Raw genomic sequence first — 17,974 nt, forward strand, 5'->3', positions numbered from 1 at the left:
TTTCAATGCATATTTCTTTAATCTTTTCAAATTAAAGTTTTATTAAATTAAAATTATTCTGTCCAAGTTATGAAAGACAATCTGTATTTTAATTTTTCTCGACTTACCTTTACATTTTGAATACATGGACAAAGAGCCCATGCTGCACTCTCTTGAACATCAGGACTTTTACTTTTTAAATGTGACCACAAAAGTCTAACACCATCCATTTTCTCTATGATGCTGAAATTAAAAGTACTGTTATACAAAAGTAAATAGTTTTCAAATACCAAGATTTGAAGAGAAATAGTTTCAAATATCAAGATTAGATTCTATTCTCAATAAAAAAAATTCTTTTAAGTATATTTTAAAATTAATTACCAATTACTTATTAATACTACAGTACCAATCTTCAAAATTCAACAATCCTTTGCCAAACAGAATCCTTATCTTTTCATTTTTGTTTCTATTAGTATAAAAATAACAAAATGATTATTATAATTATGTCTATTTTATCTATAACGTTAATATTTAGCATTAATTATTTCTTTTTCTTGTACCCTATAAGATCTAAAACATTATCATTAGCAAAGGCATATGATGCAAGAAAGCAAGCTTATATAGCATCAGCCAAAAAAAAAAAAAAAAAAAACCACCCTTACTTTACCCATCCACTCGCTCCAAATGTTTGTCAAGTTCTGCCTTGAATCTATTTAAGCTATCAACTTCTACAACGACAGATGGAAGTTTGTTCCACCAATCAACCACCCGCTGGCTAAAGACAAACTTCCGCACATCTATCCAACAACAGTCTTTCCTCAATTTGAATTTATGCCCTCTCAGGCGATTATTCTGAGCAAGAGGAAGAATCCCATCTGCATTGAGCATGCTCAACCATTCAAGGCTTTATACACCTCAATCAGATCACCTTGCAGGTGCCTAGTCTCCAGACACTGTAATTTGCAAAACTTAAGCCTTTCTTCGTAAGAGCAACCCTTTGTTCCATTCACTAATCTTGCTGCCCTTCTCTGAACTCGTTCCAACAGCTCTACATCCTTCTTAAAATGAGGCCTCCAGACCTGTATACAGTACTCAAGGTGTGGCCTGACCATTGCCTTATACAAGGGGATAATCACCTCCTTATCCCTGCTAGAAAAATTCCTGTATATCATTGACAAGACACCATGAGCTACTCTTGCAGACTGTCTGCACTGCTCAGAAAACTTCATATCTGCCTGCACAATTACCCCCAGGTCCTTTTCATTCTCTACCACTGTCAGTGTGGTACCACAGAGTTGATACGTTACTCTGGGATTACTGCTTCCCATATGTAGTACTTTACATTTGTCAATGTTAAACTTCATTTACCACCTCTCAGCCCATCTGCTCAACTTTTCTTGATCCTGCTGCAGCAGTGTACTGTCATTAACAACCCTGCCAACCTTCGTATCATCTGCAAACTTGGACATTAGGCATGATATACCATCATCAATATCATTTATAAATACAGAAAACAACAATGGACCCAACACTGAACCCTGAGGGACTCCACTAATAACATTAGTCCACGAAGAGCAGTGTCCATTGATTACCACTCTCTGTCTTCTCCCACTCAACCATCCCTTTATTCATAGCAGCAATTTGCCTCCAATGCCACACTGCTCCAATTTGTGCAGCAGTCTTCCATGTGCAACAGTATCAAAGGCTTTTCTAAGATCCAAATATATGATATCAAAGTTATTCTTTGCATCCAGTTCCTTTGTGACTACATCATAGCATCCAATCAAATTAGTCAGACAAGACTTCCCCTTAACAAACCCATGCTGTGTCCGAGCTATAACTGAAGTCTTGTCTAGATGATCCTGCAGTGCTTCTTTAACCAGTGCCTCCATTAATTTCCCTGGAACAGAAGTTAAACTAACAGGTCTGTAATTACCTGTCTCCCTTTGATCCTCCTTTGTGGATCGGGGTCACATTTGCACATCTCCAGTCCATGGGTACCTCCCCTGAGTCTAGGGAAGCTCTCATAATCATGGCTAAGGGTTTGCTTACTTCCTTTGCCGCCTCCTTTAATATAACTGGATAGTTCCATCCACCTCAGGTGCCTTTCTTGTGTTTATCTTCAACAATTTCTCCTCCAATTTACTCTCAGTTTTTAAAAGATTATGTAGCTTACTGCCAGAGTTGAATACACCTCTGGCATTCCCCTCCCTGAATAACTCCTCATGTGTGAATGTCGATGCAAAATATTCATTTAGTTTGTTAGCTACCTGAGCAGGATCATCAACAGTTGAACCATCGATATCAAGTGGACCAGTCTGATTCATCCCCTTCCTTCTAGAGTTTACATAAGTAAAGAACTCTTTGCTGTTTTTCTTTGCATCATTTTCCAAAGATTTCTCGTAATCTGCCTTCGCCTGCCTAACCTCCTTTGTATCTTGGTTACAGACCAGCTTATATCTATCATAGGCTTCTGTGTCACATGTTAATTTATATGTATCCCATGCATTTTTCTTCTCTGTCACATGTCTAATTAGTTTATCTGACATTCATTTAGGCCTAAATCTTGAATAATATTTCTTTGTTGGTATGAAAAGCCTAGTAGCTTCCAAGATTAATTCTTTGAATGCTTCCCATTTTGAATTTTCTGTTGGTAACATCATCAGTAGATTCTACCGTATAGAATTTAAATACTATCTCAGACCACCATAGTCACCTTTACGAAAGTAAAAACCCTTCCCTTTACCCTTGATGGTAGTTACCTCTTTGAGTAAATCCCACTTCGGCACACTGTGATCACTGCCACCTAGTGGTTCCTTTATCTGCACCTTTGATGTCTTGACTAGCACTTCAAGCTCATCAAATTTATTAACTATGCTAATAGCATTGGTGTACATGCAAGTATACATGCACCTGTTTCTACTCTTAATTACCCTAACACAGCCCATGTATTTACTTGTTCCACTATGACTCCCAGCAGTCCTGGAAATTCCCATTGCCTTGCTGTCCAGGCTGCTGCTCAATTGCATTTCAATAGAAGTAGTGCAAGAACCACTTTTACCTCTGCCAGTGGCTACTGGTTATCTATTAGTCCGTGTATCCCCCCAAGCTAGCAGTTTATCGACCTACCTAACTCTGCCTTAATAGCATCAGCAAATGATTTGCTGATGCTATCGAGGCACAGACACTCATTAATGATTTACAAAGAAAAAACACTTCTTTCTCCTCTTTTAGTAGAGTACCAGACCCTTCTAGAAAGCTTGGGACCAAAGGATTTCAAATACAGGTTAGAAAATGCAAATTTTAATATTTTCAGATACCTTCTAATATAATTTTATATTACAAAAGTTTGCACACATGATTACATCTTGCTTGATATTGAAAAATGAGAGCCAGAATTATCACTTTTGTCAGCAGAATTGTAAATAACATTTTCAAACATACACTATAAAATTAACTGTTTCATGCTTTTAGGCCTTTTTTTATTTTTTTATATTATTTATTTATTTTTTTTTTTCAAAACCTCATATGTTTTATACAAGAGGTTTAGAGTTTTAAAGTAATGCATTTATGAATTGAAATTTTTTCTTTCTCCTTTGTCCCTTCATCAATATCAGCATCATGTCTTCAACTTTTTTCAGGATGAATAATCATGTTAACTATTTCACTGTATAAAATTATTTCCAGGCAATATATGACTTTCTAATTCTGATCAGAGCTGTTTTATGTTCAAAAGTCAGGAGTACTTCATCCTGCCACTAGATGCATTTCCTGGCAGATTTTGCAAGCCCAACACGCTCATCAGGAACAGAAACGTGATACAGTAAACACTGTCAAAGTTTTACTAATGGCACAAAAACATACCTAACTTTTAAGTTTTGTTCATCTATCAGCAAAATATTCCTTTATAATTTCAATTATAAAATGTAGGAGTTGTGAATGTCATACCAGCCATCAGAGCTGCTTCTCTTTCAGGGTGTATGAAACACAGCTGTATCACAGCTGTGTTTCATGCTAAATCTTTTTCAGCACACTGTGCTTGTCAGCAATGATAAAGTCATAATTTATTTATTTTTACCCTAAGAATACCTGGCTTCTGACTTTGTTTCTCTAAATGGACCTTGGGCCAGTGCATTACTTTATAATTTCAGTCAGAACTGTTTTATATATGAAAGTTAGGAATGTTTGCTGTTGAGTGATATAACCAAGTTGTCACCATATCATGTGACAATGTTTGCTTAACAATGGCATAAGAGGATATCTAGCTTTTAACTTTTGTTCATGAGTATACTCCTGGGTGTTGGACAAAAATTTTCATGTGAGAAGTGAGACTGTAAATTGGTGAAATAATGACAGACAAGGCATAGACATCCCATACATTATGATTTTGAAGAAAATATATAAGAATGCTACCTCCTTTATTAGACTAGACAAAGACAGCAGCAAATTTAAAATTGAGAAATGAGTTGGACAAGGAGACACTATCTCCGAAGTTGTTCACTGCTGCCCTTGAAGAAGCTTTCAGAAGATTGGCTTGGTCGCAGAAAGGAATGAATGTGAATGGAGAGTACCTAAACCATTTACGATTTGCAGATGACATTGTGATCATAAGCTATGATCTCGAAGAATTAGAGAAAAATCTTAATCAGTTATGCAGAGTTAGTAAGGATTTCGGACTAAAGATGAATATGGTGAAAACAAAAGTATTGATGAACAAGTATGCCACAGAAAGGGATATAATCATTGAAGGAACAGAAATTGAAAAGGTGGATTCACACACTTATCTTGGACAAGTCGTTAGCTGTAATAATGATGCATTAGCATTAGTAAAGGCACATGATGCAAGAAAGCAAGCTTAAATAGCATCGGCCAAAAAAAAAAAAAACCCAACCCTTCCCATTTCATCCATCCATTCCCTCCAAATATTTGTCTAGTTCTGCCTTGAATTTATTTCAACTATCAACTTCTACAACAACAGATGGAAGTTTGTTCCAGCAATCAACCACCTGAAGACTAAAGGCAAACTTCCGCACATCTGTCTTTCCTCAATTTGAATTTATGCCCTCTCAGGCAATTATTCTGAGCAAGAGGAAAAATCCTATCAGCATTGAGCATGCTCAAACCATTCAAGGCTTTATACACCCCAATCAGATCACATTGCAGGTGCCTAGTCTCCAGACACTGTAATTTGCAAAACTTAAGCCTTTCTTTGTAAGAGCAACCCTTTGTTCCATTCACTAATCTTGTTGCCCTTCTCCGTACTTGTTCCAGCAACTCTACATCCTTCTTAAAATGAGGTCTCCAGACCTGTGTTGGTGTTGAAGGTGTTGCCTGACCATTGCCTTATACAAGGGGATAATCACCTCCTTATCCCTGCTAGAAAAATTCCTGTATATCACTGACAAGATACCATGAGCTACTCTTGCAGACCATCTGTACTTCTCAGAAAACTTCATATCTGCCTGCACAATTACCCCCAGGTCCTTTTCATTCTCTACCACTGTCAGTGTAGTACCACATGGTTGATACATTACTCTGGGATTACTGCAGTACTTTACATTTGTCAATGTTAAACTTCATTTTCCACCTCTCAGCCCATCTGCTCAACTTTTCTAGATCCTGTTGCAGCAGCATACTGTCATTAGTGTCATTAACAACCCTGCTGACCTTTGTATTGTCTGCAAACTTGGACATTAAGCCTGATATAGCATCATCAATATCATTAATAAATACCAAAAACAACAATGGACTGAACACTAAACCCTGGGGGACTCCACTAATAACATTAGTCCATGAAGAGCAGTGTCCATTGATTACCACTCTCTGTCTTCTCTCACTCAACCATCCCTTTATCCATAGCAGTAAATGGCTGGAAGTCAAGAGAAAAATAAATTTTGGATGGATAACATTCAGGAAATATAGTCACATACTGAGGAGCAATATCCCAATTTGTTTGAAATGTAAAATAATGAACCAATGTATACTCCCCATCATGACTTATGAAAGTGAAACTTGGGCATTACTAAGTGGTAGATGACTCTCATCAATCAGCGCAATACCACCACATTACTTATTGGAGGCTTGAAGTGGTGAAACCCATGTTTAGTCTCTAGAGCAAAGTATCTGGCATACCCCCCCCCTTCAATACTTCTCCTTCAACCCATGCATGGTACTAAGTACTATAGGTTTTGATACCTTTCATGTTTGGGGTTTTCATAAAAAAAAAAAAAAGAATGGAAGAGAAGCTGAAACTACATGGCAAAGAATAGAACAAATTATATTAGGGATTAGACTGTTGAATAAGAAGAGAAACACATGGATTAGGCAAAAAAACTCAAGTAAAGGACATTCTTATCAAAACTAAAGAACTGAAATGGATTTGTGCAGGACACACAACTCGAAGACATGATGACAGATGGACTAAGAAAATAACAGAATGGTACCCAAGAGGAGCAAAAAGAAAACCTGGAAGACAATAACAGAAATGGGCAGCCATTGCACAAAACAGAAGGAACTGGAAAGTTGCTGGAGAAGCCTTCATCCTGCAGTGGATTGAAGGCTGATGATGATGATGATGATGGTGAATGAGCACTTAAATCTGCATGGAGTGTAATCTGCCTTTAATTTCTTAGAGAATTACAGATTATTCTCAGACATTTCATGGTATTTCCTGTACCACTTCTTCAGTGAACTCTTGTAATGCTGTCCTTATCACACCATCAGCATCATATACCAAGACTGGGTGTGTCTTGGCACGTGAAGCTGATGGTGTGATAAGAACAGCATTACAAGAGTTCACTGAATAAGTAGTACAGGAAATACCATGAAATGTCTGAAAATCTGTAATTCTCTAAGATATTAAAGGCAGATTATACTCCATGCAGGTTTAAGTGCTCATTATTTTGCCAATTTCCAGTTCTTGATATACCTGCACACCATGAAGCTAAAAGAATATTTAAGTGAGACTGTAATTCTAATAGAAGCTGCTTTTCATCCAAACATCACCGGTGATAACATGCATACATAGCTTAATAAATTCAGCCCTTTTCAATCAAAACTGCTTTTTTATTTCTTAATAATAACTGTGCAACAAGCTATAAATGACAATTTCTTTGATCTCCAATCACCTTATTAGTGCTTCTTTTTATAATTTTCATGGACTATTTAATAATAGAATGCAAGATATTAAAAAATGTTTAATGTGGGTGATTCTAATAGAATTCGAAATGAAATCTAATATTACATACCGATGATATTATCTGTTAAATAGCAGATTGCAAGGTACATAAAGAATCTAAGAATAAATCAGATAAAGGTTGTTGATAACTTGGAATGAAAATTAGTAAAACAAAAACAAAAGTTATGAAAGCTGGGGTGGGCAATGAAAATTTACAGTATAGACTAAATAACCAAAAACTTGAAAAATTTCAGTAAATTTGTGTATTTATGAATGGTCGTTAATGAAGATGGAAGATTAGACATAGAAACAAACAATAAAATAAGTAGAGCAGGAAGTATAGAAGGGCAGTTAAACAGTTCATGAGATGGGTATTCATTTGGAGCAAAACAGAAATCAGCTATTCATAATAGTTTTTAAGTCACATCTGGTGAGTATGGGCTTGGCACACCCAGGGTCCTGAGCTGGATATCATCATTCTTCTATTTCTTGGTGATTCCTTTCTCTCTCACTCTCTCTCTCTCTCAGGGTAACTTGGAAATTTTTTTTTTTTTTTGGCTGTTGCAGCATAAGCCTCAGGCTTCCTTGCACTATATGGCTAATAATAATAATAAGTCTATTTAAACTCACAGGTTTGAAAGCTGGTTAAGAAGTAAAGGAACTGAATAATTTTCAAAAATAAAAATCTTCAAAAATGAGTTTTGAGAAATATAAATGGAACTAATAGATGGAAACAGTGGAAAGAACATACTATAAATGAGGATAAAAGAAAACATTTTAGTAAAACTAGCATCCAATCAAGGGTAAATGAAGCAAACTTGATGTGATATGGGCATGTAGAAAGGAAATTAGCTAAACAGATATCTGAATGAAAAATGAATGGTAATTGGCACAGAAGCAAAGCAAAGCAAGAGAAAGGTGGATTGATGGTGTCACACAACTAAAGGACAAGGCTTACTCTAATTAAGTCTAAAGCTTTAATGGGAAATAATGTAGCATGGGAGAAAAATAGAATAGAAAGCCACTAATCTAGCAGGATGGATTTGTATTATCATAGTGACCTGTACGCCACTGGGTATACAGAAATGGATGACAGTGATGATATTAAGATGTTTATAAAATATTAGCACTCACTGTTTTTTTTTTTTTTTTTTTTTTATTAGAAGTTGGGTTCAGCTATAATTTATCCTGGCCAACAGAACTTTTACTAAATGTTTCATTTCCTTTGAAAAAGGAGAGCTGTGCATCTTTGAAGGCTGTTTTTGGGGTAAAAAAAAGTAAACAATGTCTGGTATTTGTATGAATTTTTTTTCTTTTTTGAAAATTCAAAAAATTTCATTTCAAATTCAGCTATAAAAATAACATTTCAAATTGGATTACAAAACAAGAGAAAGCATACTTCATACAATCTGCATCTGCAGCACAAGCCCCCACAGCTTTTGTCACATTTACCAATAATGCATGGTTAGTACGAGATAAGAGATGAACTAAAGGTTCCATTCCTCCACTTTTACGAATGTCAACACAGTTTGCAGGAAGTTGAGCACATAATCCAAGGGCACCCACAAGATTAACCAATACCTGTAATTTAAAAACAAATTTCCACTTATATAATAAAGCATAACCATGGTTTTAACTGCTACAATGGTGTGCAAAACTTAAGGACCACCGCTATTTCTAAAGGTTACAACCAAAATCTTTATTTAAGATACTCTTTACTGATGAGAGTAGATTCAGTCTCAGCAGCGATTCTGGACGTCAGCTAATCTGGCCAGAGGTTGGCACATGGTATCACTCCACAAACATCACTGAAAGGGATCGATATAGCAGTCGAAGCGTTCTCATCTGGGGAGGCATTATCTTGGATGGAGGTACACAACTCCAGATACGGGAAGGCAGTACTGTAACCGGTGCACGCTACTGTACTGAGGTAATCCTTCCCCATGTGCATCTGTTCCGAGGTGCCATTGGTCCTGAGTTTGTGTTTGTGGATGATAATGCCACACCCCATCGCACTGCAGCTGTTGATATGCTTTTGGAAAGTGAGGACATTGTTTGTATGGATTGGCCTGCCTGTTTCCCCCAATCTAAATCCCATCAAACACATATGGGATGCCTAGCGGCACATCCACACCCACCAGAAAATGTTCACCAGCTGAAGATGGCACTGACAGAGGAATGGACGATGATGTTACTGCAAGAACTTATCAACAACATTGTTCTAAGTATGGACAGGTGGTGCAAAGCCTGCATCGACATTAAGGATGGCCATATCTCCTACTGAGGACCACCTCTTCCCTTTGTTCCATCTTTGGCAGTGATGCATCTGTATCATGGCAGCCAGTGCTATGTTGCCATTTTTGAATCAAGTCCCTCTGTACCGTTTTGTTTCCGTTGTTGTGTCAGTGTTGTTTCCTTCATCATTTCTGTACCTCACGAGGTTCCTTTGGTATGCTTTTCTCATATCTAGGCCACTCCTATGAGAAGCTACAGATGAAAACCTGATTGGTCCTTAAATTTTGCATACCAGTGTAGTTTGAGACTAAATAAAAGATATATTTCACTCAGAAAAAAAAAAAAAATTCAAGTCAATGCTAATCTGTGTGACATCAAAAAATTTAATTAAGAGTTTTTCTATCATATTTATTATATTCTATTAGAAGAAATATATAACTTTTTATAAGAATTTAACAGTATAAAATATTATTAATTAATTATTTAATGGTTTATGGACCAGGGACACTGCTAAATTTAAGCAGAAAGTACCCATGACCGTAATGGATACATAAGTGCAGAGTATAAAGGTAGGCAGATAATGTCAAAGAGCTAACAGAACTGAAATTGTAATAACGGAGAACAAAGAAGAGAAAGATGATGATGATAATAAGTAATTATAAGTACTTAATGCTGTGTATCCTATGATTTCAGTGCCTTTTTCTATTGAACTTTTATTATGAATAGACAACATTTACCTAGCATACTATATATTCTTTCTACAGATTCTTATGGTTGCAGAGTAGTATAAATTTGACCTCGGGGACTTATGCTCTGTATAGCCCCTCGATACACCCTACTATTCCTAAATATACACGTATTACACACACATCACAGAGCAAATCAGCATCAAATGCTTCCAACCTAGCTAGCTCCGGGATGACAGCCTCACATTCTAATTCTTCTATGCAAAACCACAAATTCAACAAATGTAACAATAGGTTTTGTCTTACCTGCCCATATATGCACCCCAGCATATTACCAGCAATAGTAATGATCCCATTTTCTGCAAGTATAGCAATGTGGTATACCTTATCACTTGCCTTACTTGCAATATAAAATATGTTGGCCAAACCAGCAACAAACTGCATCTAAGACTTAATCTTCATAGATCTGACATCAAAAACTATAATAACAGCAAAAACAATGACAAACAAGAACAGAAAATAGAATAGAAGCATTTTTAGAAGCATTGCTTTCAGAAGCTTGCACACTAGCAAGACATTTGTGGATTTATTGGATGACTGTTGTTTACAGCAACATGTTCGAGAGGCAACCAGAGGGAGTAATACTCTTGATCTGATTATCTGCAGTGATTATTCATGCATTAAGAATTTGCAGATAAAGGACCCACTGGGTAACAGTGATCACAATGTACTGATGTGGGAATTACTTAAAGATGTAACTACCATCAAGGTAGAGCTATTGCTTTCATAAAGGTGACTACAGGGGTCTCAGACAGTTTTTAAATTCTGTACAGTGGGATCAACTGATGATGTTATCAATGTTGAATTCTAAATGGGAAGCATTCAGGGACTTAATTTTGGAGGCTACTAAGCTTTTCATTCCAACTAAGAAATACTGTTCAAGGTTTAGGCTTAAATGTATGTCAGATGAACAAATGAGGCTCATGGCAGAGAAGAAAAATGTATGGGATGCATATAAAGTATCAGGTGACACAGAAGCCTATGGCAGACATAAACTAGTCTGTAATCAAGTCACAAAGGAGGTTAGGCAGGTGAAGGCAGATTACGAGAAATCCTTGGGAAAGGATGCAAAGAAAAACAGCAAAGAGTTCTTCACTTATATAAACTCTAGAAGGAAAGGGATGAATCAGATTGGACCACTTAACATAGATGGATTGACTATTGATGATCATGCTCAGGTAGCTGATAAACTGAATGAGTATTTTGCAACTACATTTACACATGAGGAGTTATTCAATGAAGGGAGTACCAGAAGTTTATCGAACTAACAGGGAGCTAAGTGATTTTGTAATAATTGAGAGCAAAGTGGAGGAAAAATTGTTGAATTTAAACATAAAAAAGGCACCTAGGGTGGATAGAATCTATCCAGTTATAGTAAAGGAGGCAGCAAAGGAAGTAAGCAAACCCTCAGCCATAATTATGAGAGCTTCCTTGGACTCAGGGGAGGTCCCCATGGACTGGAGGTGTGCAAATGTATCCTAAATTCACAAAGGGGGTTCAAAAGGTGACACAAGTAACTATAGACCTGTTAGTTTAACTTGTGTTCCAGAGAAAATAACGCAATCACTGGTTAAAGAATCATTGCAGGATCATCTAGACAAGACTGCAGTAATAGTTAAGACACAGCACGAGTTTGTTAAAGGAAGGTCTTGTCTGACCAATTTGATTGGATACTATGATGAGGTCACAAAGGAACTGAATGCCAAAAATAATTTTGATATCATATACTTGGATTTCAGGAATGCTTTTGATACTGTTGCACATGGAAGACTGCTGTACAAATTGGAGAGGTATGGCATTAAGTGTAAGTTGCTATAATTTATAAAGGGATGGTTGAGTGGGAGACGACAGAGAGTGGTAATCGACGGACACTGCTCTTCATGGACAAATGTCAGTAGAGAAGCTCCCCAGGGTTCGGTGTTGGGCCCATTGTTGTTTTGTATATTTATCAATGATATTGATGAAGGTATATCAGGTTTAATGTCCAAGTTTGCAGATGATACAAAGGCTGGTAGGGTTGTTTACGACAGTAAAGACAGTATGCTACTCCAACTGGATCTAGATAAGTTGGGCAAATGGGCTGAGAAGTTGAAACTGAAGTTTAACATTGACAAATGCAAAGTACTGCATATGGGTAGCAATAACCGTACCAACTGTGTGGTACTACACTCAGGGAAGTGGAAAGTGAAAAAGACCTGGGGGTAATTGTGCAGTCGAATATGAAGTTCCCTGAGCAGTGCAGACAGGCTACCAGGGCAGGTCATGGGTATTGTCAATGATATATTGGAATTTTGATAGATGGGACAGGGAGGTGATTATCTCATTATACAAGGCAATGGTCAGGCCACATATATCCCATATACAAACTTTTGGTTTCCATAGCCTACTCACCAGCATTAATCAAGCTAATCTGAAGTTTGTCCTAAATAACCTGTATAACAAATACAACAAATACAAACTTAAAACAGACTGCAAACCAACATATTGGAACAACTCAATGAATTTGTGCTTTGCCAATAATTACATTTTTAATGATAAAACAGTTTACCATGGGTAGCCCTGCCAGTTGGCAAATCTATACCTGTACTGGTATGAAACCTCGCTGCCTCCGAAATCTGCTTGTTTAGGTACATAGACGATTTATTTGTAGCAAATTGCCCCAACTACCTACGAGATCATGCCACTTCCTACAATATCCTAAAGAACTCACCTTGAAAAAAAACCAATAATAATATTGGCAATAACCTTGCAGCCAACTACCTTGATTTAGATATAGAACTTAATAACCCTCAGACCACAGTCAACAGTAGCATTAGTAAAGGCACATGATGCAAGAAAGCAAGCTTATATAGCACCAGCCAAAAAAAAAAAAAAAAAAAAAACCCTTCTCATTTCACCCATCCACTCGATCCAAATGTTTTTCTAGTTCTGCCTTGAATCTATTTAAGCTATCGACTTCTACAACAGATGGAAGTTTGTTCCAGCAATCAACCACCCGCCGGCTAAAGGCAAATGACCGCACATAAATGGGAAGCCTTCAACTTCAATGTCTTTAACTTCACACATTAGCATTCTAATATCTCCAAAAAGATACATGCTAATATCATTCTTTCTCAATGTGTACCAGAATACTCACTATATGCAATAGCAAAAAATTGATAGTTAACAATATCAGAAACCTCTACAATAAGCTTCTATACAACCAGTTTCCTACAGCCTACCTGTATTACCATATCAAAAAAGCACTCCTGATTATTGAATATAAAAAGTTGATTGACTACACCATTGATATCAATAATATCATAATATGTCATAATTCAGTGATTACTCAATGTATATACCAGGTGGTTATAAAATAAGTTTCCCTTTCAGGAGACCCTAGTGTCAAAACGGTTAGAGTTAGTGCTGTGAAAATCAGTGGGCATGTCATTTAGGGTATGGGGAAGTGATTTGCAGAAGAAATATATTAGTTCTTTTTGCCACCAGGGGAAAACGGTGCTGGACATGTAAAAGTTGTCATTTACTTCAAGGCACGCTGCTTACGCAAATGACATCCTGTTAGATAAAAGCAGAAAATCCAACACCACCATCATCAATAACCATTATGGCTCTTACAAAAAAGGAACGTGCTCTTTTAGTAAAACTGTTCTACCAAAATAATAGTAACACTAATGCAGCACGTGAATATCGGAACCTTAAAGGTTTGCATAAAGGACCTTTGACCTTGTCAGTGGGCCTTCGAAAACTAATAAAGAAATTTGAAGCCACCAACCAGGCAGTTAGGTGTAACTCCAGGTAGGGGACGACCACGTATTGGAATGGAGGTAGTGGATGAAGCAGCTGTTGCAATGGTCAGAATGCAAAACACTACGAGTCAGTAGTGCCAGAGATTGTGTCAAGAGACTTGAACCTTCCTTGGTCTACTGTACGTAAAGTGCTTCGAATAATTTTACGCTGGTTTCCGTACAAGATTCACGTAATGCAAGAACTAAAGTCTTGTGATCAGTAACAACGAACAGACTTTGCTCTATGATTTCTGGATCATATGGAACTTGGCTCAAATGATCTTGTGGTCTGATGAGGCACATTTCACTCTTCATAGGACTGTAAATGCACAAAACTGCCAAATATTCTCGTCCATCTGCTGTGCATGAAAGACCACTACAAAGTCTATATGTTACATCATGGTGTGGATTCACAGCAGAGTTTATAATTGGACCATTTTTCTTTGAAGAGTCTACGCCTCATGACCCTCCCCATAAGGTATACGGTAACTAGTGCATGGTACTGCACTCTTCTAAGCGATCACATTATTCCCGCTCTGCAAGAAAGGCAATGCTTGGAGACTGTAGTGTTCATGCAAGATGGTGTCCCTCCCCATGTTGGTCAAAAAGTGAAGGAACTGCTCCGTTCAACGTTCGGAAATCATTTCTAGAGACTTTCCACAGTGCTGGTCAACTCGATCAGCAGATCTCAATCCCTGTGATTTCTGGCTATGGAGAAACCTGAAAGACAGAGTTTACCGTGGCAGCATACAGATGCTTGTTGATTTGAAAGCAAGCATTAAAAAGCATACAACCAACACCCCCAATGAGATGTTACATGAAACTGTCTCGCACACAGTCCTCCGTTTTTAGAATGTCATCTCAAGTGAAGGACAGCATATAGAACAATATCTGTAGATTTCTAAGTTCTGATATTAAAATCTAATCCTTAGTTAAGTATTCCATCTCATGTTTACAGTGCCAATTTCTCTCCTGGTGGCAGAAATTTGAAATATTTTCTTTTCTTCTACAAATCGCTTCCCTATACCCTAAATGACATACCCGCCGATTTTCACAGTGCTCTCTCTAACCATTTTGTCACTAGTCTCCTGAATAGGGAAACTTATTTTATAACCATCCAGTATTATATATATATATATATATATATATATATATATATATATATATATATATATATATATATATTTTTCCTCCCCCTGTATGGCCTTTGGCTCTTCCTACCATGATGGTTATAATATATTTTTTCATTTGTTAATTACAGGCCATGGTACATTCAATAAAGATTTATTTATTTTTCTAAAATTATGCCCACGAGTCATTCTGACTAAATAAAACTGTTTGTTTGTTATTAAATAAACTAGGAAATATCAGTTCACAGTCAATATCATTTAGTTGAGCAATTTATTTTAATTCATATCAATTAATAAAATCACAAATTCAGAGTAGATTGCAATCTCAAATTTTTGATTATTTTATAAATAAAAAATCTTGAATCAAAAAAGAATTATGTTTCAAAAATGAAAATAAAAATATATTTCTGTTGTCATTTTATAATTTACTTTTATTTTCCCTTAGTTGTGCTAAAGGCCATGCTGCACTGATATTTTATACAGTACTATGGGTTAGAATTGAGTATAGGAGTATATATGAGTCAGAATCGTCTCTGAGCCAAATCTATTCCAGGAGCTGTATGACCTGTTTTACTCTTTATTTACGATCCACATATTAACTTATTTAATATTTAGAAATATGGTAAAACTCTTATTACCTCTTCAGGCTGAGAATGTAAGAGTTGAACAAGAACCTGCACTACCCCAAGTCTTTGCAACCTCACTACATTTCTTCTAGTATATGCACACTTCCAAATTGCTCCAGTTACAGCTGTCATCAGCTCTTTGCGTAAATGGTTCTCTGGATTTGAAAGTATACTTGCAAGTGGTTCCAGACCTCCATGTTCACCAATGTGGGTTCGAGATTCCTCATCTTCAGCACACTATGCAATAACATAAAACAAGAAATTAGCATATAATGATTTTTAATTTGCACCGCATACAAGACATTTTAGAATCTGTGACAATCTTATTAGCTTGTTATGTTTGTTTGTTTGTTATTTGGTTTTTAGGAGCATTAGCAACTAAGGCCATATTGCTCCGAGGATATGCGGTGGTCATTCTCTGACCTTTCCGCATCCTCCGTATTTGGTGGTGACGACAATCTTATTAGCATCATTATAATTAAATATTATAATATGGTTAGGAAATGATGATATGTGGTTAATATTCATTAACATAAAAATATATTAATACATATAATATATAATATATATATATTTTTTTAAAATTTTTTTCCCTGCAAGTCGTTTGGCTTCCTACCATGATGGTTATAATGTATTTTTTCATTTGTTAATTACAGGCCATGGTACATTCAATGAAGATTTATTTATTTATTTATATATTGAAACTCTTATATTAATTAGTATTAACATTTATATTATTTAAAAGCACAATACTGACACTAAACTATCATTTGGTGATGTTTCAGGATTCCTTCTGAATCCTGTCATCAGAGATAAGTGGAGCTCTGTAAGAAGGCCTCACTGAGAGGGCACTACTGCTAAACACTCATTGGAACACTGGAACCCAATTTGAAAACCTATGACAAATTCATGCTGTGCTTTCCAAACCTAGCACCAGGTACTGGTCAGATGTTTCTCCATCAGTGTATATATACTTACAGATATATTCTAAGTGAAAAGTGGATATAATACCTCCAGAACTCACAGGATAATAGACCACAGCAAATTCAAATGATCATTCATTTCATTTGAATTTAAATTGAACTGCTAAGCATCACAGAAATAATCTTCCACATCTCAACAGACAGAAAACTATATTTTATATAATTCCAAACACAAAAGGTTACTGAAACTAAATCTATTACTGCTGACTGGGTGACATGCTATTTGGCTGCACTGTGTTCTGACTGCTTTAGACAGAAGTGGCAAAAAAAAAACACCATTTCAGAAAAATAATGCTCATAAAAATATCAGCAGGAAATAGATATAGTATAAACTGATTTTTCGTATTCACTTCTGACAAATATGTACTACAATATTTCTTTCCTTTTTTTCCTTCTAAAATTTTATACGGATCAGTGTATAATTTCATTAGAAATCTGATATTAATATATGTTTAATGCATATGTGGATTGGCATATCTCTAAATACAGGCAACCCCCGTATAACATGGTTATACTCTAACAGGCAACATGGTTTTGCTCTAACACGGTTTGAGAATTGCGGGAAATCTCGCATAACATAATATTTTTGAGCTTTTGTGCTGGGAAAACCCTGCTATTGTGTTAGATGTAATTTCAACGTTTCCGTTCCTTTTTTGTGAATCCCTGCTGTTAATTCGTTGGTTGTTATCGCCTTCATGGTATTTTTTTAAAGCACATTTCTGGAGGTCACTACCATAAAACAATAAAAACAATTTGCACTTTCCAGTTTATTTAAGGAGAAACACATGAAATGTGTTTCCCCTTCCATGAAATATTCAATCATATAAAAAGCATAAATAAATTTTCAGAAACTCATTACTCCGTATCTCACTTGTGCGTATTGTGTTTGTTGCAACTTGTGTGTGCCATGTTATTAATGTCATTCTTTGTTATTAATTGTTTATCATTTTTACTGTTTTAAATTTTACAACCAAAAAAAAAAAAAAGGTCAGTGAAGAGAAATATCAATGAGTTAGTTGTTTGTTTGTTGTTTGGTTTTTAGGAGCATTAGCAACTAAGGCCATACTCCTCCGGGAATATGCGGTGGTCATTCCCTGACCTTTCCGCATCCTCCGTATTTGGTGGTGACGGGCTTGAACCCGGTCTAATCAAGAAGCGTGTGCTACACACTGCTGCTCCTTCCCACCTGGCTATGGAGGCGTCCAATGAGTTAGTATGTACATATTATAGTATGTATTAATTAAGCTATGTACGCAATCGTAAATTTATTTTTATTTTGCTAACTGGAAAATATTCTTCTGATTTTCACGTAT

At 36.3% G+C, this 17,974-nt stretch overlaps 1 protein-coding gene across 1 annotated transcript in view; it reads right to left on the minus strand.

Moving 5' to 3' along the window:
• Nucleotides 1–17,974, minus strand: part of LOC150075815 (outer dynein arm-docking complex subunit 2-like) — an 85,492-nt gene that overhangs the window by 15,649 nt on the left and 51,869 nt on the right. Inside the window, exons 8-10 of the mRNA XM_090387193.1 lie at nucleotides 15,691–15,915; nucleotides 8,556–8,737; nucleotides 108–222 (exon numbers count right to left, since the gene is read on the minus strand). Of these exons, the coding sequence (XP_090243319.1) occupies nucleotides 108–222; nucleotides 8,556–8,737; nucleotides 15,691–15,915 (522 nt within the window). The remainder of the gene's footprint in view (nucleotides 1–107; nucleotides 223–8,555; nucleotides 8,738–15,690; nucleotides 15,916–17,974) is intronic.

The sequence above is a fragment of the Mastigoproctus giganteus genome, chromosome 13 (genome assembly GCF_048544385.1).
Source record: "Mastigoproctus giganteus isolate SK-2022 chromosome 13, ASM4854438v1, whole genome shotgun sequence".
NCBI classification, from domain to species: domain Eukaryota; kingdom Metazoa; phylum Arthropoda; class Arachnida; order Uropygi; family Thelyphonidae; genus Mastigoproctus; species Mastigoproctus giganteus.